The sequence below is a fragment of the Anastrepha ludens genome, chromosome 4 (assembly GCF_028408465.1).
Source record: "Anastrepha ludens isolate Willacy chromosome 4, idAnaLude1.1, whole genome shotgun sequence".
In the NCBI taxonomy this organism is placed as follows: Eukaryota; Metazoa; Arthropoda; class Insecta; order Diptera; family Tephritidae; genus Anastrepha; species Anastrepha ludens.
Window position 1 is genome coordinate 130,744,450 of NC_071500.1, and position 23,830 is coordinate 130,768,279.

General features: G+C 35.7%; 1 protein-coding gene across 4 annotated transcripts in view; it reads left to right on the top strand.

The window, feature by feature from the left end:
• LOC128861231 (adenylate cyclase type 2) overlaps window positions 1-23,830 on the top strand; it is a 79,521-nt gene that overhangs the window by 24,555 nt on the left and 31,136 nt on the right. For all 4 annotated transcript variants that reach the window (XM_054099193.1, XM_054099197.1, XM_054099195.1 and 1 more), the window contains exons 3-5: window positions 21,135-21,268; window positions 21,492-21,689; window positions 22,957-23,079. In XM_054099193.1, coding sequence (XP_053955168.1) covers window positions 21,135-21,268; window positions 21,492-21,689; window positions 22,957-23,079 — 455 coding nt within the window. The remainder of the gene's footprint in view (window positions 1-21,134; window positions 21,269-21,491; window positions 21,690-22,956; window positions 23,080-23,830) is intronic.

Here is a 23,830-nt window from a genome sequence, read left to right on the forward strand (position 1 = left end):
TCGCTACTTACCGGACCTTTAATGATTAAATCTTGTATAGATTTATATAGGTATTTAGTTTCACAAGATATTTTGAGAATGCAAGAAAGAAGAAAATTGATTTGAAAAATTAAAAAATGTTCCTTATAGTTGAGCGACCAGTTAATTATATAATAATAATGGATGTTGAACCAAATATGTATTTTTAAAACAAAATGATAAAAACATGGTTCGTACGGTCTACAATTTTTCAATATTTATTGTCAACGCAATAAATTTAAAATCACCTAGCTTTCCTGAAATAGTTTTCACATGTAAACAACTTTTCTTCTACTGAAAAGCGCACCTTTGTGCAAGTAATCCATTCATACGAACTCACTACATAGGGATGGTAGCACTCGATGTTGGCTACAATGACGAATTTCGTGAATGGATCCCAAAAAATAAAAGCGCTCGTCGGTAAATTCAATCAACAGGTCGATGCTGGAGGCATCGTTTAATATTCAGTGTTGAGTACATCAACACAATTATTTCAACAAAGGGAAAATATGTAGCAATATTAGAGAATATTGTCATCTGTGAGCTGGACAAGACATATTTACAAGTATTTATGTGTTTACAAAGCTATACATACATACAGCCCGCGAAAAAAAATATAGCACCTCAACATTCTGACCCAGTTTGACTATTTTTCTGTTTGTTTAATGTTCATGATTTTTTCATGTCCTCATGTCTACCAAAAGCCACATAAATGCAAATTTCCAACTTTTTACTACAAAATGTATACTAGAAAAATTGGAGCAATTTTCATCAAAATTTCAAATGTTTTAACCACAAAAAATCATTTCTTGGATTTGTTATATGGAGAAAACTCACAACACCGACAAGGAAAAAATTTATAAAATATCTGCGGGATCCTCTAGTAACTTACAACTCGCACTTAACTAAATTCAATTGGCTATAAAACTGTGTACCAAATTTTTTTAATTCTGCTTAAAAAGTTTGAAATTTTGATGAAAATTTGTCGAATTGTTACAAATCTTGTACAAAGTTTGAAACTTGTATCTAGCAATCGGATATTTAATATAGAATAAACTATATTTTTTTTAAATAATATATGTTAAAAAATAAAGCAATGAATTGTCAAAACTTGTCAATATGCTGATGTGAGGGCTGTATGTGTGCACATAGATTATATCTACCAATATGCATGCATATGTACTTGTTTTAGCAGGAACATATGTATTTATATGGTATACTCGTAGTCGCCTACGATGCATGTACTTAAGTAATGTTGAGTGTTTGTGAGGCAGATCGTAAATGAACTTTTTTCTGTGGACTTTGTTGATTGATCTCAGCTCAGGCATACTGCCTTTTTTGATATTCTTTCGTGGCTTACATATGTATTTATTTAAATTACAATAAAGCTCGTTTAAACTGCTTTAAATCACCGTCCATAACTTGAAAGAAAGAGAAAATAATAATAGACTAAGCAATTTGGATATTCACCTCATAGAGGATTAATTATTTTTATTATTTATAATTTTATTTCACCAATTATTTTGATGCTGAAAGTAAAGTAGTCGGCTGAATCTAAATCAAATTTAGTTTTAGTAACTTTAAAGGCTTTCGTTTTTATCGGAGTTGGAAGATCAGCTTGCTTCGTTCAACTTTCAACGATGTTTTCGAAATAATAATAATACGTTCGGGTAATAAATAAATATTTTCTTACAAAAATGTTCTTCGTTTGCCTTTTCTTCAAAGTTTATTTTGCATTTTCCATAAAATAGTTCTGCACTTCAAACATAACTTACGAGAATAAAATACAAATATGTAGATATGTATGCCTTTCAGGAATTTAAAAATCAGTTCACTTTTATTTATGTACTGTTTGCCTGTTTGAAATCCCTAATCTCCGAAACAACTGAATTGATTGTCATGGTTCTTTAACTGGTGGCTAGACATACAACAAAACAACAACAAAAAAAACATATGCATAAAAAAGATATACCAATTCAAAAGTGAATGCGGAAAAATTTTCTTTGAAACAAATTCCTTTGAATAAAATTTTATATTTTCAGCGGCATTAACGTATGCTGGTGTTTATTTTTGTCGTAGATTTTGTTTTTCTAATTTCCAACTGAAATGAACATACAGTTAGTCACTTAAGTAAGTATACCTATACTGGAGATATCTGTATTGTTTCCGCTATTGATTCTTTGAAATAACACAAAATATAATAAAATGGGGTTTTATTCACATTCACAAGGTGAGATGACCATTGGTCTTAATAATAGCTTTAAGTCGTGACGACATTGATTTCACCAAGCTTCCAGTTATTACTGGTGTTACTTTATTCCACTCTTCTTGAATGACATTTTCAATTGTTCCTTATTTCGTATCGAATGTTTACGTATTTGACGCTTTAAGTGCTCCCATAAATGTTCTGTTTTCGCTTGTTCTTGTAAAAAACCATTCTCGTACAATTGCAGATGTGTGATTGGGGCCATTATCTTGCTGGAATATACAAGACACCTCGATGCCCAATTTTAGAGCGCTTTATTTTAGACTATTTTGTAAATGTTTAAACAGCCATATCGGTCTATAATCTGTACGAAGAACATCGAATTTTACCGCACTGAAAATTTACCGCGTGTAAATTCTAATCCCCTAACCCGTTGAGGGAAATAATTATGTGTGCAAACATTAAATTTTTTATAGTTGCAAGAAACGAAATTTGCTGATTTTAAACAATCGGCTACGTAATCAACACACTTTGGTATTTTCTCAGCTAACCCTAATTCTATATTTTAGATTACACTACGTAACTGTACAGATTATTATGTGTAAAGGTGGTGATAGCAAATTTTGTGGGTATCCCCTTTTAAACTGCATCCTTTCAACACCTTAATCCAATAAATTAATGTAGAATTGCAGTACTCTTACATTGCTTGCTTTTCAATTTATATTGCCCTTTTATGTACTGACTCCTCAAGAGGTTTATTAGGTTTCCCATTTAAGCGTTTTTTAATCGATTTTGATTGTGTTAACTTTTTTGCAGTAGCTCAACACCCACTTTATCAGCAACCTTGCTCAAAAATTATACGTGCCTGTGCCCAGGAGCTTTTGTATACAAATCTGTATATGCATACAGGGTGTCCGGTGGTAGTATTAGGAAAAGCTGCTGATAAAAATATTTTTTAATAATTATTACAAAAAAGACAAAGGCGGATCTTATTTTGTGAAAAATATTTCCCTAAATGTTAACCGTTACGTCGGACAAGCTCCTGGAATCTAACCTCCGTATTTCATGTCACTCGCTGGAGAAATGATGTCGGAATGCCATTAACCTCGCTAGAGGTATATTCTTTTAGATCTGAGATGGTCACTGGGCTTGTTTCATAGACTCTACTTGTGAGGTAACCCCACAGAAAAAAGTATATAAGGATAAGATCGGGCGACTGGGTGGCCAGGATATGTTACCGAAATGGCTTTTCAGTTTGTGAGGAAAGAAATAACACAGTATCGCCATGGTCTCGCTGGCCATATGCGGCATAACGCCATCTCGCAGAAACCATGCCTCTGTGCTGAAGGAAGGATGTTCTCTCATTATTGGCAGGAAATAGTAAATATAGTCCAATTATTCTACTTCTTGGCAATACGAGGATACACCAAATATACATAATCACTCCATTACCATACGAAATCGCTCCAACAATTTCTCGCAGAAATTTTTACGCAAAAATAAAATTCTTGAGTAAATTTTCATAAATTAATATAACTTAAAAATACAATTAATATTACTTGTATGTGTACATATAACTTACCGGTGATTGTCAACTCAGAATTTGCTGGCAATAATTTGTCCACAAGAACTACATAATTACTCATCTAACGATTCTATTGCTCGATCTATTCCTAAATTCAATGCTTTTAGTTATACCGTCTTCTTTGACTTTTCCGTTTCAAGCGGAACTTTCTTGAATCTGTAAGATTGTAATTTCTTAAACAAAATAAGCAAATAAATCTTGCTTGCAAGTAGACTACAACTGCTTCAATTTATATTACTGCTTTCGATAGGAAAATGAAGAATTTAATCAGCTTTTAGAATTCTAGTCCATTATCAAATTACCTTCATTAAATTTTGATAACATAACACATGGGCTAACACATAGATGGCTCTAGTTTTATTGCAATCACCTTTTTAAGTATTATGGGGACTCCGCTCCATCAGAAACAACAATAAACCGATGATTTGCTGATCTCAATATATAAAAAATCCACAAAATCGTTTTGAATGATCGTAAAGTGAAGTTACATGACTTAGCTGACATCATAAAGATATCAAAAGAACGTGTTTATAAGCATTTGACTATGAGAAAGCTCTGTTCAAAGTGGGTGCCGCGTGTGCTCACTGTTGACCAAAAACATTGTTGGTCAAGTCAATCAAAACAATGGCAAAACTACATGAATTGAACTTCAAATTGCTCCCACATTCGCAGACCCAAAAAAATGTCGCAGGTAAGAATGAATGAAGAGGTTATCGCTGAAACTGAGGCCTATTTTGAGGCAAAAGATAAATCGTTTAGTTTAAGTGCAGAAATTGCCAGAAAGTCCACTACTAAAACAATTTAACAACTAGCGAAAATGATAACGAAAGTGACGAAGGAAAAATCGAAACATTGTTGTCGGCATTTTGTACCTATTAAGAAAAATATGTATGTACTCACTTTGCTTTGGCGTGTGATCGTTGATTGTGTGTACATACGAGAATGAATGTGTGTACATCATTTCACATCTTTATGTAGACAGTTAGAAACCATTCACAGGCTGAAAATGCACAAGAGAGCGTGCGTACATTCTTCCCTATACATAAAAGAGTTAGAGATTTAAAGTTTTTTATTTGGAATATTGTTTTTAATTGAAAATTAAATCTGGGCTATCCTATCAGGTCTGTGCCCACTACCAGGCGACCCGGCTAGCTTTACCAACCTACAACAAGTGCCTGCTTCTTGATGGCCTCATACATAACACAGATATACATAATTCAATTAACTTTTTAATTTGGTTGTCATCATGTTTATCTGGTCGGTGCCTACAAGTGTCAATTTCACCCACACAAACGGTAAAGGCAAGATAGCCATAATGAAGGAAAGATGATTGAGATATATAGAAAAGGACAAAGTTTACTTCTTTCATTAAATTTAGACGGATGTGAATTGATAGACAATTTCCGCATGCGATAAACGAGTACCGCAACCCTCAAAGGCAAAACATTGGAGAGCTCGATTTTCTAAAAGAGTAGAGGCAGTAAAACAACACATGACGTCACAAGCAAAGAAGAAAACGCCATAAGGAGGCTTATGAATGCATTGTATGGTGGTAGTCCAGTTAAGTTTGTCACTGCAATAGTGCGCCAAATGTTACCGACTAGAAGCCGCATATGTACAATGGCAGAACTCAAAGCCAATGAAAGTAGGAAAAATTCTACACTACACTCTGAAGTTAGAAAAATTATAAATGTATTCATTGTATATATCAACAATAGTTTTGACATAAAAAATGTAATTAATGTAAACTGTTCACCGTTGACTACAGCGACTGGAAGATAATTTTTAGAGTATAACAACAAGATATAGCGCAGCCTGGTTCTGAGACTTGAATTTTGTATCACTTCTGTTGCAATGGGAGACGCTGTACTTTCTTTGGAAAGACCGTCCTTAGGAATACCGAAATAATTCTTGTTCTAAATGGTGTAAATGATTTTTAATGGAAAATATTTTGGCTGCGTGATGTGGGGTATGATAGTGTCCCGTGTCCAACCAATAGTTTGCAGTCTTTCCTAGACATAAAATAAAGTTTGCAGTTTTGGTATTCGAAGTACTTAGCATAATTTTGGCAGTTTTGTTCGGGGTTGAGTGTTGCCATTTTAACTGCGTTTACAGAGGCAGCTGCTCATTTATTTCTGTTTCCAAATATTACTGTAAGCATTTATAAAAACTAAATAACCCCATTTATGCGCACAAATTTTAAGTATTTTTTTCCATTATAAATTACGATCTGTTAATATTAGCAATAAGTAATTGGTGTTAGGGTTTGGAATTAAAATGTCCCTTCCCTTTGAAAGAGAACATTATTGTCTTTGGTGGTATTTAGTTACAATTTTACTAATACTTAGTCTTCTATTATTTTATATTATATTTTATATTACAATACGAGCAAGATCTGTGGATGTTTTGCGCTTTAGTCTTCTTGGTTTAAGTTCCATTTCCGGTATCAGACTCATCTCATGGTTTTTGTGCTCTAATAGTCGCAAGATGTGCTTACTGCTGCTTCTTTTTACTGCTTCAGTGGCAGTGTCTATGCCGAGGTCGCGGTGAATGTCGTCATTTTTTATGTACCAATTTGCGTTTGTGATTGTCCTTAGCATCTTAGATTGACTTCTCTGAATGATTTGTAGGTTTGATTTACTGGCAGTCCCCCAAATTTCTAGTCCGTAGGTCCATGTCGGTCTGATTATTGATTTGTATATCATTTGTTTATTAAGTAAGCTTAGGGTTGATTGTTTTCCTAGTAGCCAGTCGAGTTGTCGGAATTTGTTTTTCATCTCGTTTCTCTTGTTCAGTATGTGTTTTTTCCATGTGAGTTTTGAGTCAATCGTTATGCCTAAGTATTTTGCACTTATTGACCTCAATGCCCCATTTTTCAAACCATTGCGTTGTAGTTGATAGCGTATCTTGCAGTGTTTTTGTTGCTGCTTCTTCATTGTGGTTAGCTGACATTAAAACTGTGTCGTCTGCAAAAATAGCTATCATTGATCCTCGAGTAGTTGGCGTTGGTATATCTGCTGTGTATATTAAGTATAGTATGGGGCCCAGTACGCTTCCTTGAGGTACTCCAGCAGACGCCGTCAAGATAACAGAGCACTCATCGTCATATTTTATGAAGAAGTGCCTATCAGTCATGTAGCTTTTTAAGGATATTAAATATGTTAAGTGGTAAAATTGTTTTTAGCTTATATAGAAGTCCTTTGTGCCATACTCTGTCAAAAGCTTTCGCGATGTCCAAATACACGGCAATGCAAAATTTCTTGTTATCGAAGTCGTCTGTAATTTTGTTTACTACTCTGTGAATCTGTTGCACAGTTGAATGTTGTTTTCGGAAACCGAACTGGTGTGAGGGGATAGCGTCTTTTTGTGTTGGAATTTGTTTTTATTGGAGGCTTGTGTATGGTTGTTTTAGTGAGTTTTTTAGTTGCTTTCCATAAGGAATAGTTGGTAGCTGTAGTTGTGTCGAGGCTGCTAAGGTACTTCTTCAGTTGATTGTCATTATGTTCTTGGAGAATTTTTTTGAGTTCATTTGATGATTTGTTTAGTTTAGTTTTATCGGCTGGGTGTTTGGAGCGTTGCCAGTCTTTCCTGAGTTTGCGTTTTTGTTTGATTTTGTCTAAAATAAAAGCAGGGATTTTTTTTGTTATTAAGGTGTCTAATATTGGTGTCGATTGTGTTACTGCTTTTATTATGTTATCGTTTAAGTATACGATTGCATTGTCCAGTTCGGAGGAGGATTTCAAAGAGACTCGAGTTTCCATGTTTTCTTTTATGACATCACGAAATATATTCCAGTTCGTCTTATGGTTATATAGCGAGGTGATGGTTTTTCTAACAGGTCTATCCTGGAGCGTTATTATTAATGGTGAGTGGTCTGATGATAAGTCAAGGCATGATTTTATTGCAATGTTTTCATGAGTCAGGTTTTTCGTAATACAGAAGTCGATTAAGTCAGGAAGTTTTTTAGTGTCAGTTGGCTAATACGTCGGTTCTCCTGTGCTTAATATGCTGTTGTTATTTGCCTTAATGGCCTCATATAGGTGTCTTCCTTTCGTGGTGGTTATCCTAGATCCCCATGTTACGTGCTTAGCATTGTAGTCTCCCCCTGCTAGGTATCGATTTCCAACTGAATTAAGATAATCAAAGTATTGGTGTTTTGTATTATTATACTTGGGTGGACAATAAACAGCTGATATATTTATTGGGCCAGTCAAAGTGTTGATGCAGACTGTATTCGCCTGTATGTGTTCTGCTTTATAGCCATCCATTTCTACGCATTTTATTGCTCTTTTTATTATGATAGCTGTGCCTCCATGAGCTTTGTTGTCAGGGTGATTTGTATAATAAATATCGAAGTTTGGTATGTTTATATAGGTCTTCTCAGTGGCATGGGTTTCGGAAATGAGCATGATATCAATTGCATTGTCGGTTAAAAATATTTTCAATTCTAGTAAGTGGCGGTATAGTCCGTTAGCATTCCAGATAGCGATTATTAATTTATTGTTTATCAAGTTTAGTTACAACCAAGGTTATGATATTCATCATGTTGGTCATTTGGGCAACTAGTTGTTTCATCATTTGTTTCAATTCTTGTAAGTCGTCTTGTTGTTGCATCGGGTAAGTGTTAGTTGTGGGAGAATGCTGTTTATGGCTCGTTGATGAGGGCATATTTTTGGTAAGTGCTTCTGCGTACGATATTCCTGGGGTTATTTGTTTATTTGTGCCAGAGTTCTGATACTGATCTGTGGGTGGCGTTGGCGTTGCTGGTAGTTCTTTTTTACGGACGGAGGGGAATTTTTGTATTTGTAGGGCTTTGTAGACCATGCATCCTTTATAATTTGCGGTGTGATTTTTGCCGCATAGGGCACATTTAATTTCATTTTTGCTGGAGGAGTGATGAATTTTGCAGTTAAGGGTGTTATGTTTACCAGTACATTTTACACATACTGGATCTTTTGTGCAATAATTCTTCGTGTGGCCATATTTTTGGCAGTTTGTGCATTGGGGGATTGTCTGCTTTTGGTGAGGTGGCTCAAACGTGACTCTGCAGTGTAGAAGGGTTACTATTTTGTAGATTTCTTTGTTATTGTCTTCCTGTTTTAGTTCTATAGCGAAGGGCGGGAGAGGTTGTTTTGTGTTACCGCGTTGAATGTTGTGTATGTTTAGCACTTCATGACCAAGTTCTGCTAGTTCCATTATGATTTCGTTTTTACCTGTTGCATGATGAACGTTGCGAAGTATTACTTTGAATCCTCGTTGGTCTTTAGGTCTAAATGTGTAGAATTTTTTTTCTTTATCTTTTAATTGATTTAGAATGTTTGTGTAGTGAATGCTTTCTTGTGGTTGGATTTTAACTTCATTTGTTGAGAGTGCTTTAAGTTCGTATTTTGTATCAGTTAGTGATTTAAGGGCTGTTGTTAATGCATGTACATTTTCAACGTTTTGCACATAGATGGGTGGTGGTTTAAGTTTGGATTTGTGGTTTTGTTTTCGGTTCTGTCCCACTGTCAGTATGTAGTTCATTCGCTTCAGTTTCTTGTGCTAGCAACTCAAAACGGTTGCTTGAATTAGGCTTGTCCAGCCAGTACTCTTTGAGTGTCTTTTGTACAGTGTTTTGAGGTTTGTTTTTATGTTTTTTATTACTGTTCATCTGTTCGTTTGAGTTGTTTGGGGACTGTCCGTCACGGTGTCGTTTTAGGTTTTCTTGCTTATTTGGTTCTTTGGGGCTAATGGTGTAAATATTTTGTACTTGCGATGTTGTGGAAGTTTTTGAAGTTACTGCCGAAGAGCTAATCAGATGTGCCAAGGAACATACTGATGTTGTAGCTGCTGTGTTTGCCGTTGTTGTTGTGTTGGTTGTTGATGTCATTGTGAGAGGAAGAGTGGAGAGAGCGACCTGGTGGCTTGGCATTATTAACAAAGTGGAGGAGGATATACCGGTTGATGTTTTTGATATGTGCGGGAGAATTGGAGTTGATGGTGACGCGCACTGGGTACCCCAGGGAGTATTGGTATTGATATCTCTATCAGGCGCCTTAAGGCAACTGTTACCTTGGGTGTGGCTTGGTGCGTGTGAATATGTGAAATATGCATTATTCACTTTTGTTTTTGTTTGAGGCTCTCGCCTTAGAGTTTGAGCGTTATTCACGCTCATTTTTTTTTAAGAAATGTCAGTTGGCAACACTGAGTAAATTTAATTTATGCAGAGGCACGAAAAGCTTGCATATTTTTAGGCCGAGCTTATTGCAGCTGGCTGGGTTCGTTTTTCCACTTTGCTCAAGCTCTGAGCGCCAATTTTTAATCAGGAAAATTTACGTTTATTGCTCACTATTTGTATGCTATTTTATACACTACCGATTAAGAAAATTTTCTTTAATCGGGTTTGCACAAATTTATATTTTTTTTACCACTTTATACTCAGGTAATTTTTCACACAAAAAATTCACTGATGGATTCACTTTCGGTTAGGTTAAGGGTTGCCAACTAAAAAGTATTCAATGCCTTAAGTTTGTTTGAATTTAGTGAAAGTAAGTAAGTCAAATGCAATTTTTATTAGAACAAATTTAACAATCGAACCAGCATGGAAGTATCATGGATTTAAATGGCTTTCGGCGCAGTTCGGTTGATTTTAGATTCATGCATTGTAACTACTTTCAATCAATACAACATATTTCAGCACTAAAAGCCTCATACTTGGGGAAATTGGCGCTCACACTCTGTATTGGGTGATCTACAATTTAAAGCCGACTGCGAACGGCAAATATTTTTTATGGGGAGCTTTTTCATGGCAAAAATACACCGGGAGGAGTGAAAAATGTACCATACTGAATGTCTATGACTAGAGTTGGGTATTTCCCGAGAAAATCCCAATCTCGAGAATCGGGATTTCCCGAAATAACGAAAATTTCAATTCTCGAGATGCGGGATTTCCCGAAAATAATTTTTGAGATTTCTCGAGAATTCTCGAAAATTCGGGAAAAATTCCAAAAAATTAAAAAAAAAAATCTAAAACCAGTGTAAGAGCAATGAATTTCATAAAATATTATTTTTATTTATTTTTATTAAAGTATAAACTAATATACATAAAAAAATATTTGAAAATATTACTATTTCAATTATTGCAAACAAAAAAGTGAAACAAAAATAATTACAAAAAAATTCAAAACAAAAATAATTCAAGATTATACTTATTAAAATAGGGGGAAAAAGTGATTGTAAACATTATTTCCCAAAATGGTGTTTTAAAAAACACAGACTGTCAATGGCTTCGTCTGACAATCGCATACGCTTTTTGGACCCGCTGTAGAAAAATTCCTCTCATTTTGAGTCGATGTTGGCTTAACAGTGTTAAAAGCCCCGATCAGTCTTTCAACATTTTGTGTTTTCTCTCCAGTTTTTTCATATAGTTTTAGCTCGTTTCTAAGCGACGAAAACATCTGGTTCGCCGCATGTTGCGCAATGTCTGCTTTCGGTTTTGAGCATTGCTGAACGTATTTTTCAAGCTGTTTCGCCATATCTTCTTCATCGACGTTGTTGGTTGCCAGCTGAAAGCTTTGCATTTACGAGCTCATATACTTTTTCAGCGGGACATGATTCCTGAATGCGAACCAGGCCAAGGTTGTCAGATTGTCCATCGTCATAATATATATGGATGTTCATGTAACGTCGGTTTCGCACGCTTGTCCACTCGTCGATGCTCAAGCTGAACTTACGCTGTACAGATTTAAAATTTTCAATTTTGATCTTCAAATCGCTTTTTATTTTCGTGCAGTACTTCATAACCAAACCCAGAACAGCTTTGTGACACTTTGGAAGATGAAATCCTAAGCGGCTGATACTATTACGAATGAACTCACTTTTTGTTATCGCGTTTATTGGAACTCCATTTTTTGCTGCCAATTTTGCAACAATTTGTTCAAGCGATTCAGGCGAGGAAGAAGTATTGAAAAAGTTGTGAAGAGTTCGGGTCTTCTTGGCTGGTGGCTGTTCTTTTGGAGCCTCATGTTCCCTTCGCTTCATGTTGTGTATCCTCTCCATGTGACGGTGAAGTCCAGATGTTGACGATGACTTGCATTTAATGATTTTATTGCATTTCAAACATGTTGCTTCGTCGTCAAATCGCTTGAAAAGCTGCCACACTTGGTCGTATTCGTATTCTGAACTCATGATTTTTAATGCTAAAAATTCAAAATTTGTTTTAAATTTTGTTTTTTAAAGGAAGTAACTAACCGGTACTCACAGTCAACGATACGTCGATTCAAAACTTAAAAATAAGTAATATTTGGACCACAAAATATTTTATTATACGGTGTATAATTTATACTTAATCAGGTACCACAAAATGAAATGCACCCGCTCACTACAAAAAATAAATTTACAAACGTCGTCTGTGCAGTCTGCGAACAAATTGAAAGTGCTTAACTATTTTCAAAGCATTCCTAATTGCTTAACTGCTGCTACATATAAGAAACACATACAACTAAACTTCATTAGCTTGATGTTACAGTGCTTTCCCTCGACATAGCATAGCAACGCATCTAGCATTTACTCTGTAGTCACCCTAAAACAAAAAAAAAAAAAAAACAAATGGAACAGTTATACTGTTGTGGCTTTTCGCATAGCAATTGAAACTATGGTGTGAATTGTATGTGATTCTGCGAAACAGTATGTAGTGTGCGATTCCTTGTAACATAATGGCCGTTACAGTTTGGTGTTTCCAGGTTTTAATCATATGTATGTGTATTCTTTTACTTTTGAAAGAATTGTTTTTTCTCTTAATATTTGACAACAAAAATTAAAAAAAAAATGGATTTCTCGAGAAATCTTGAAACATTCTCGAGATTCGGGATTTCCCGAAATGCTAAAAATTTCAATTCTCGAGATTCGGGATGGAAAAATATCGAGAATTTCTCGAGAATTCCCGTCGGGAAATTCCCGAAACCCAACTCTATCTATGACTGCTGTTGATGTTAAATGTGAAAACCATCCGTCTAATCATTTTCTCGTTAAGATACAAGAAGCTTCGAAGCGATTTTGCTACAAAAACTAATTGTTGAAACATATCTGCATAGATTTTGATTTACAACAGTAGGAGGTGGCTCCACTATCCGGTACGCGCCAACACAAAACACAATTTATACACACATGTATTCGTATATGAAAAAATTTAGTCCTTTAACAGCGATGCTAATTGAGCAATGATGCAAACATAGTTTATATTAGATTAGTACCTGCTGTTTCTTTAGAATAGGGCGCATAAGGGAATGCAGGTATGTATATGTGTATGTACTCATATACATAGGTATATGGTGCATATAAATACGCATATAATTCTGCTAGTACGTGCACTATTTTCAACCCAGTATTATTTAAAAATGAGAAAAAAATGTGCTTAGAAATAATCAAAACGTAATTGCATAGTTTAAATTTTCTCCCAAATAAATACAGACCAGTACAAATACATTCTCTCGAAGGCTAATCAAAATGTGCTTTAAATAAGTTGAGATGGAGCAGCAGTGCCTTCGCATCTCAAACCGCTGAACTCATCACTTCTCAACTCATTCATCATAAAATGAATTCACAAAATATGGCGAAGCTGCTGACGTTTTACGCCTGGCGCCATTTACTACAAATATCTATTTACGAGTAATTCCGAACTAGTTCCGCGCGTTGCAATCTTTTTATTCCTCTCTTATAGCAACCTGATTCAAATTCAATTCCTATTTGTTTTAAAATACAATATATCTGCATATAAATATGTGTATGGAAAACCTGATGATAAAAGAATGGAATATGGAATAATAATGGCACCTTGACGATGATGTTATTGATTTGCGTAAAATTTGCCTAGAGCAGCCACTCCGCAATTAAAATGAAATTTCATTTGCTTGCTCATTTACTACGGTGCATCATACAAATGTATGTAAAATAAATGTGCTCTCTTGATCATATTCACCGTTTGGCAAGCCATTGTAAATCTGACATAAGTTAATTGTGGCAAAGTTTACGAAAAATGCGAAATATTCTTCTTCGAATTGCCTTGTGGATTATGTTAGACCCATTAAAAAGATACACGTGAACTCAACTTATTTGTAAACCTAAAATTTGTTTGCTATATCATAGCATACGAGTAAAATGCGTTTCAGAGAAGTTAACAAAACTTTAATTGAAAGTGCACTTTTTTCTAAGGGGGTTTTTTTCTAGCAAGAATAACCTCATTTTGTACTGAAAAAAAGTTAGCCAGCACGAAAATGTATTATCTGTCAGCAGAAACGATGATATGGAAAATTTAACAACAAAAATGTGAGTATAAATGTAAGTACACCTAATTCTCTTTTTACACGATATGTTCCCGAAAAATTCGTGTAAATAGAGAATTAGGTGAAAACAATATAAAAAAATTCTTTGTAGAATTCACTTCAGAATTTATGTCGTACTTACACATCTTAATGAAATAAATTATTAAACGGCGAGAGCAAAATCTACCGAGTCTCACAGACTTTTCCTGAGACTAATTTACAAAAACGCTTCGTACATGCGTCGAAAGATCTCACTCACGAGTATTTGCTCTATAAGATAAAAGAAAAATTCATCAAATATTAAAGATCGTGTTAAAACAAAACAATTTGTGTAAAAAAAGATTTTGTTTTCTAAATTGTGTTAAATCAAAATCATGTAAAAAGAGAATTAGGTTAATATTCACAGTAATTTTTTTGGGCAATATAAAAATTTCTAATATTCTGTTAAATAAAAAAAATAAAAAATTTAGAAATCAAGTAAAAGAATCTTAAAAGAGGCAGGTATTTTCAAAAAAAAAAAAACACCAGTCTAACGGTTAGACGCGATAGAAGTGAAACCTTCCGTAAAACAAACTGAGAGAGAATAAGACGAAAGCAGCATTAGTAGCAAGATAATTATAGGTTCATTATAATATTGCTATAAAGTTCATATTTTATTTTCTTCATTTTATTATTATTCATCCTCAATGTTTTCAATTTCAACAAATGATACGAGTGGCTTATGATAGCTAAAATATGATACAAATGCTTTGGTTTCGATGTTGTCAACATGTCTTTGAAATACCGCGTCAATGGTTGTTTTTGATCGTGTTGTCGATTCAGTGCGATTGTTACACATTTTTAAATTGAATGTTGTATTGAGAACGTCAATTAAAGGAACCGCTGTGTCCAATGCAAAATTTACGTTAAAATCGCCACTTAAAATCATTGGAACTTTATTGTAATCTTTTCTAAGTATCCGCGATACTTCTGGTGTATACTTTATTAAATTTTCGTGAATGAATTCCGTGATGCTATTTATTGATTTTTTTTTCTGTCGATATTCACGACACTTTTCTGCATTATTTTTCGGCATAATTGCGGTAAATATTTAAAAATGAAAATATTTACGAATATAAAAATATACACGCGGTTGCTATTATGAGCGTCCCCAGCAAAACCTGCGTGACCGAAACTCTAACACAATTACATTTTTTTGAATGTTACAAACACATATGCACGCAGGTTTTGCTGGGGCGTGACCGAAACTCTAACACAATTACACATATGCACTCGTATTTGTTTGAAAATCGACTTTTTTTTTTGGTTCTCCGTCACCTTTGGAAAATGTGTAAACAGTAAGCAAACTTTATTCATATATTTTTCCTCATTTTTGCATCAGTAAAATTAAACAAACGCCGTAGCCGAATGGGTTGGTGCGTGACTACTATTCAGAATTCACAGAGAGAACGTCAGTTCGAATCTCGGTGAAAACACCAAAATTAAGGAAAACTATTTTTCTAATAGCGCTCACCCCTCAGCAGGCAATGGCAAAACACCGAGTGTATTTCTGCCATGAAAAAAAGCTCCTCATAAACATATCATAAAATAAAAAAATAAAATAACTGTATAAAAAAAATTTTTTTCTTGTGATTCGAACCAAGGATTTTGAATCGGAAGCTCACATTGCTAGCCGCTCGGCTATCGCGCCATGCTGTCGGCGCTGGCCTAAAAGTTATTTAGTTCGTCGCTACGTGTATATGTAATATTCGTAGCCAAGAGTGTCGCTTTTTTCGTTTCACTTTTTCTCAAATCACTCCCAACGATTCTAAAGAAGTTTTCACTTCAAAAACTCATAAGATGACAAAGAAATGAGTAGTCATTTATGTATATATAAGAGCACGTGAAAATAACAAATAGATCAGCTACTGCCAACAACAGAAGAAAACAACAATAGAAGTGCTCGGCTTGTTTTGACAATTTCATTTTCTTGTTGCAAGTGCTGGATTGCAGCAATAGCCTACAATAAAATAACAATACTTCGCCACTGCAAGAGAATTAAGCAAGAGGTAAAATAAAAAGGAAATGGTAAATGACATGAAACGTAATGAGGTCTGCACCTCTTTAGGATGCAGTCGTTCATGTGGATTGTTTTATTTGTTGTTTGGCAGAAAGAAAAGTTACACAGATTTTAAGTTACCTGCACCAAAAATCTATTTGATGTCGTAAAAAATAATCATGCCCCACTGGACAGCGTATACGTAACCATGAATTCTGAATGCCCATCCTCCGGGCGTGTCTACCTATTAGACAATGCCTCGTTAGTGCTAGTGTGCTAGTGTTATGCTTAAATTGGCTTAGCAGAAGCTCTGTGCGTTTAAACTTATAAGTCGGCCACAATTGGCGGACCATTCGGCAGGTCGGCTTGCTACGCCTTTTTCGTTTGCTGTTCTTACAATTTCCTCAAAAATAACTAGCGTGAATGTCTGTAAGGGTATGCCATTGCCTGTAGGTTCCTTCTGGTTGTGGCCTGTCGTGTGGTGGAAATATCACTGCTTGGCTATCAATGAAAATGTAGATATCATCTCAATCTGAAAAATACTGCAGTAGTCAAGAAGCTGAAAGCTGAAGGAGATCCCCAGATGCTGAAATATACACCTCCGCTCACCTTATCCTCGTGCTTTCAATCAGCCCTTAATGCACGACGTTTATGACCGTTGTAATGGCACATGTAGGCGGAATCGCATAGTCCACCAGTCCTAGAAGCTCCGAAATACCAGTTAGGATCTTAATGCGTTCAATCTTATTTCCGGCCTGCTAGCGATATAATTTGCCTGCAGATCTACTGGAAAGAGGTTTAGTCTCGCACATTTTCGATTGTTTGGGCTCCAATTTCACGAATGGCAACTTCGATTTCGTGTTTTAAAGCATCAATCGTCTCTGGATGGTTCGCATAGCATTTGTCCTTAACGGCTCCCCACAAAAAATAGTCCAACGGGCTGAAATCACAGCTCCGAGGCGGCCAATTGATATCGGAATTTCGGCTGATTATATGGTTTTCAAAAACGGTAGCCAAATTTCGAGTGTAACTTTGGCAGTGTAACAAGTTGCACCGTCCTGTTGAAACCAAATGTCGTCCATGTCATTCTCTTCAATTTTTGGAAACAACTCGTTGAGCATGTCACGGTAACACCCGCCATTTACTGTAACCGCGGCTTCTCGCTCATTTTCGCCAGACCAAACCAGACCAAAAACCGCACGAAACAGTGAATCGTTGTGGATGCATTTGCTTCTCTACAGTAACGTGTGGATTTTCTGTGCCCAAAATCCGACAATTTTGCTTATTGACGTAGACACCGATGGGAAAATCAGAAAAGAAGAAGAAGACTAACCACTTTGGAAATAGGTTTTCAATATTTCCCAATTTTGTTCAAGCGTATAGCGTCCCATTTCGTAAATGTCAAACCTTTAAGTAAATTATGAACACATTTGACATGTCATTTGTGTTACCATTCTCATAAAAATAGGTGGTTCAAACGCAGTGAAGCAAACGCTATATGGCCCACCCTGTATATTTGACCAGCTGTAGGAGCACAACGCCATCATTGCTTTAGTTTAGCCCTGTCCGTTACTCTATGGGGTTTTCCCGCCAGGGACATTTGTTTAAGAACATGCATCTTAGATTTCCTGCAAAAAATATCAGATCAATTTTTTCTTCTACTTCTAACACTCAACTGTTACACCAAAGTGACAAATTGTTGGGAAATATTTGTTGAAGTGCACACAATGTTGGAAGGTTTTTTCCCGAGATTGCTATTATAATATCATCGGCGTATGAAATTATATCTTCCCCACTGTACTCAAGTTTTTGAAAGAGTCTAATGACTTCCAGGTTATACAGCTGTGAAGAGATTGCCCCATCCTGAGGTGGGTGTTAGACGTTTCGCATTATTCTGCGCTTATCGTCCCCCCGATACATAGACACTACGTACCAAATCACTTAGCTGACACTTGGCAATGAAATTTATCTGAATTTAATAAATCACTTATTGGCTTATTGGCCCAACGTTAGACGAAGCTTACCATAGGTATGTATCAATGAGCACTACTTTTTTTATTGGCTATTTTTGTTCAATGTTTATTTTTGCTCTGCACCACTGAGTTTCACTGAGTGGGGTATTTTAAATTGTATGTTATAAAAAGTGCCACCAGCTGCGCATGTACCCGCCTTGCTTCTACATCTATAGGCTTCACATAATATTTTAGAAGCTTATCGAAAATTAAGAGAAGCGAAAAAGAAATAAAGTGTGGGAGAGTTGTAATAACCTTTCATCGATTTTTGTTGGGTTAAAGCTCACACTGTTTATTTATAAGGCAATACATGAAATCAGGCACTGCAGAATGAAAATGTGAAAAAACGCAAAGCACGCACACTACATATAGCAGACCGTTAACCATATCAATCAATAATAATAGAATATTTAAATGGTAAGGCGGGATGTAGCAGGGGTAAGATCCTAGCAAGTGTTGTCTGTTTGTTAAGTCTGTGCTTTTGCTAGTAAAATATTAAATGACAAATGAACACGAAAATCAATAGACGAATTTAATTTTCAATACAAATACATTTATTATATATACCTTCTTTTATTAAATGCGTTTATGCGCGAGTATATTTTTGATCCTATACTTATATGTGTATATATAGTTGGCACTTACACGCTTTTTGGGTGTTTGGCTGAGTTTCCCCTTCTATTTGTGGCGGAGGTTTGCTGTTGTCTGCTGAGTGGCGACCGCCGTAAGAACGCACGAAACTTCGAGCCTATGCACTCCTGAACGATAGTCACGCACTAACCGTTCGGCTCCGGCAGCTTTTTTATCTTAGAAGAGAATATTAATCATTTTCAAAATAGTAGAAAATACTTTATTGCAAATTCTAAATCAAAGATGTTATCAATAGCTGCTCAAAATTTAACTTTGATGAACCACCTTTATAAAGCTACAAATTTGTAAAGCTGTCAAATTCGGCAGGAAGCTTATCAGATGCCTCTATTAATGTGAATTTCGGCCCACATTTCTTCGAAATTGAGACCTATTTATGCGGATATGTCATCCAATACACTAAGTTGCGATATCTACATCGAAGAGGTGACAGCCATTTACTCGAAATTATGATCCACTCATACATATGTCAGCAATGACATTGAATACATAAAAAATAAAAAAAATTTTAAACTATCTCAAAAAGAAAACAAAAAACAAAAAACTTTCAATTGCTATTTTTGCGCTGATGTAACTACCTGTTGAATATGATTTGGTGAGCGCACATTTAATAAGATTTTTTTACTTCGTTTTGCCCTTTCTGCTAGATAATCGAAAATTCATCTCTTTTAACACATTTTTTACCAGTTTTATTTGCTCCTTCATCAACGGTGCAGCAACTAACGAAATTCAATGAAGACTGTAAAAGGCAGATGATGTGGTTACTCAGTATGCCCATTTCCGAAGACTTTTTATTCGTATTTTTCACAAAATGTAACCATTTTTTATTGCATTTCAAGTGAGCCGATTAATTCGATTTCAATAATTTTAATACGATAGATTTACAAAGTAGCAATTCATGTCATTTGAAATTATTATTATTTAAAACCGAAATTCATTCTAGTTCAAATGGCACGGAAAAACTGGAATGCTTTTGAAAGTATATCTGTGTGATTATTTAAGTATAGGTGGGCCATGTAAAATTTGTTTTTTGAATCGGCTATAAAAAAAACTAATCAATATTTTTTCAAACTTTTTTTTATTTTAAAGACTGAACATTGTCATTTATGAATGAAAAATAATATCGTTCAAATGACTGCCACGACTGGCTTTACAGTAGGCTATTCGATCAACCCAATTTTTAAGCACATTTTCGATTGTTTGGGCTCCAATTTCATGAATGGCAACTTCGGTTTCGTGTTTTAAAGCATCAATCGAGTCTGGATGGTTCGCATAGCATTTGTCCTTAACGGCTCTCCACAAAAAAAGTCCAACGGGCTGAAATCACAGCTTCGAGGGGGCCAATTGATATCGGAATTTCGGCTGATTATATGGTTTTCAAAAACGGTAGCCAAAAGTTCGAGTGTAACTTTGGCAGTGTGACAAGTTGCACCGTCCTGTTGAAACCAAATGCCGTCCATGTCATCCTCTTCAATTTTTGGAAACAACTCGTTGAGCATGTCACGGTAACGCTTGCCATTTATTGTAACCGCGGCTTCTCGCTCATTTTCGAAAAAAATGGTCCGATGATGCCGCCAGACCAAAAACCGCATCAAACAGTGACTCGTTGTGGATGCATTTGCTTCTCTACAGTAACGTATGGATTTTCTGTGCCCCAAATCCGACAATTTTGCTTATTGACGTAGCCACCGATGTGAAAATCAGAAAAGAAGAAGAAGACTTACCATTTTGGAAATAGGTTTTCAATATTTCCCAATTTTGTTCAAGCGTATAGCGTCCCATTTCGTAAATGTCAAACCTTTAAGTAAATTATGAACACATTTGACATGTCATTTGTGTTACCATTCTCAAAAAAATAGGTGGTTCAAAAAGCAAACGCTATACGGCCCACCCGTTACATTGAAAACTTGACCAGTTAACTTTTTGAAACTTCGCCGGTTTTCTTCAAATTTCCTTTGCATACATACATATTTATGTAGGTACATATATACACGTATCTTTTCTAAAAAGAATTTCCCATCTCTTTGCTGGCGCAAAAGAAGCCTAACTGCTCTCAATGGATATCCAAATCAAGATAAACCTTTAATCAAACACATTTTTTTCATATTTTCTAACCTTTACGTAAAACAAAATGCAAACCAGTACAGCTTCTTACATCTCCATACCTGGCACGCATCTTACATCTCATTAATAAACTGTCCCAAATAAAGAGACAATTACCACTAAGTGAACCACGTAAATACTGTATACACACGCATATTATGCAGTAGATTCGAAAATATGTTTATTCTAAGCTAACAAATTGTCTTTCTGTCTTATCTCATTATAGCTGAAAACACACATTTGGACGATTTGTACACACGATATCGCCAACGATTGCGCAAGTCCCTCTTCAGATCTGGCCTGTTGATATCGCTGATGGCATGTGTGGTCTCTATATTTATTGGTGTCATTTACGAGCAAGTAAGTGTCACATGCACAAATCGAAGCTCGGCTGAAAACCAATGGCTTCTTCATTGTGGGAGTTACAAGGAAGTTGAGGCACAATGAGGTGCTGACATTCACTCCATGTGATGTATGCACGTACAAACACGCTTTCAGACTTAAACGTGTTTCGCGTTTAACGATTACATACTTCTTTGCTCATCTTCCTCATTTCCTGCTTTCTGTTAATTTTGCTTTTCAGGGTTTGCTTCAGACGTGTCTCCTGGCGCTGGCTGCCATAATATCTGCGGGCATATTGACGGCGCTGCAATTCCCGGCGGTGCTTAGTTCGCCCGTAGCCGCATTAGCGTTTGCTATTGTAACCACTTTCTCGCTGGGAACGATAGCAGCAATTACGGGTGAAAAATTGGCGCCATTACCATTATTTGCCGTTTTCCTAGTAAGTATTACATAAACATTTAATTTTACATTACTTATGTACGTGCCTACATATGTACGTGCGCATACATACATACTCGCATGTAACAGTTATGCATGAGTTCACCATGGCGAACTAGCGAGTGTGTGGATTTGAGTAGGCCATCGGATGTCGTAGCTGCCTCTATGGATTATTAAGTTGGTTTTATGTTTGCAAGTGATTTTGGCAATTATTATAGCCTTCGCTTATTTCAAATAACTTTCTGTCAATTCGGTTAGACAACATTGATTTGATTTCAATGCTGATAGGCATTTTTCTAACGAATACCTGAAGAAGAAGAGTAGATTAATTAAATAGAAATTTAATTCCAAAATGACTTCCTTTTCTTTTTGGTTTTTGTTTGACAGTAAATTTATTGTAACAAATATGAATTATGAAACTATGAATCTGACTCTGAAGTTGTTTCGTTGTGCGGTTGAAGAAAGAAAGTGTCATAAATAAACAATTGGCTCGTACACTTCTGCTAGGTGTTTGGCCGAGCTCCTCCTTGATGTTGTTCCACAAATGGAGGCACCTACAGTTTTAAGCCGACTACAAACGACAAATGGTTTTTTATGAGGAGCTTTTCATGGCAGAAATACACTCGGAGTTTTGCCATTGCCTGCCGAGGGGCGAACGCTAGCAGCAAATTTGTTTGGTGTTTGGTGCTCGCGGCTTAGAACGTGTGATCTTCCGAACCCATTCGTCTACGGCGAACCTCCCTATGTATTTTTGCCTCGGTAGCCTCGCACCAACACATTCGTCTAAGGCGAACCTCCGTATGTATTTCTGCCTCGGTAGTCTCGCACCAACCCATTCGTCTACGGCGAACCTCCCCAGCGTAAAACTATATATCCCTCCATTTGTGAAACAACATCAAGATACGCACCACAAAGTATAGTATTCTTTTAAATCGGCATTGTACAAATTTTGTTTGCACGACTCCTTCATTATTTTCTTTACAGTTTTCCATAGTAAATTGCCGCCAATATCGATTATCAAGAATAATATTTGTAGAAAATTAATTATTTCGTAATTAATTATTGCGTATACACCTTCGCCCATCTATGCAAAATAAGAGCCGGACAACGGAAAAGTATCAGCTTAGCATTTGGAACAAGGTTGCAAACATTTCTAAGTGCTCCAATAACGCCGCTTTTATTATGTGCCTCGAACAAGCCCCGTTAAATATAAATTCATTAATGCATTTTTATGGCCACGAATTTAAGAAATGTTATTATTTTCTTAGGGTATACACACAATGTTGCCGATATCCTGGCCAGTATCTGTGGTATTGGCATTCTTCATGACGGCTGTTCACATTATCTATCGCATTACAACCAGCGAGGACTATACGCCTAGCCTACCATTGGTAAGTGATTTATTTGCACCCATAGATGGGGGCAGCGCACTAAGTTTTGAGTTAAGTACACTACACTAATGGTTCTACAGATGGTGGATACTATTAACCATATTTTCATTAAAACAAAACCTAAATGCATACCACTGCCTCTGTTATAAATATTAGTCATCGTGAAATAAACTTTTAAGTAGGAGTTTAGTGCTAGTGGAGGCAAAAAATGTCCACTCAATTAATATTATTCCTTCAGAAATGGTTCCCACTAAAAATTCAGATACTCGCCCAATAGTCTATAATTAATTCATTGCTATTTATCAATCTATTTGTTATGTATGTATATATGTTTGTTGTAACATATATTCCTTAAAACACTCACACTTTTCGTTGTTATAATGTCAGATAACTTTTTAATTTAACTATGCGCAAACGTCATTGAACAGTATACATTTTCGCCATTATAAAAATTAGTGGGACTTAAAGTTTAGTGCACTATTTTCATCTTTGCTTGGACCTTAGAAAAAATATTGGCTTAAGCATTTTCCATACATATGTACATATGTATTTGAAAACATAAGTGCAGGTATATATGTATTTATAAAACTTGCCAATTCTACAGTGGTGCTAATCTGTACTTGGTGGCAAAAAACTGATTGATACTTCATTATTAAACTATATTTAATTGGTAAACCTGCAGCTCTCTGTATTTATTTTCCATTTATGAGGAACCAGTCTCTGCATGTTCTCTCTCTCTCTCTCTTTCTCT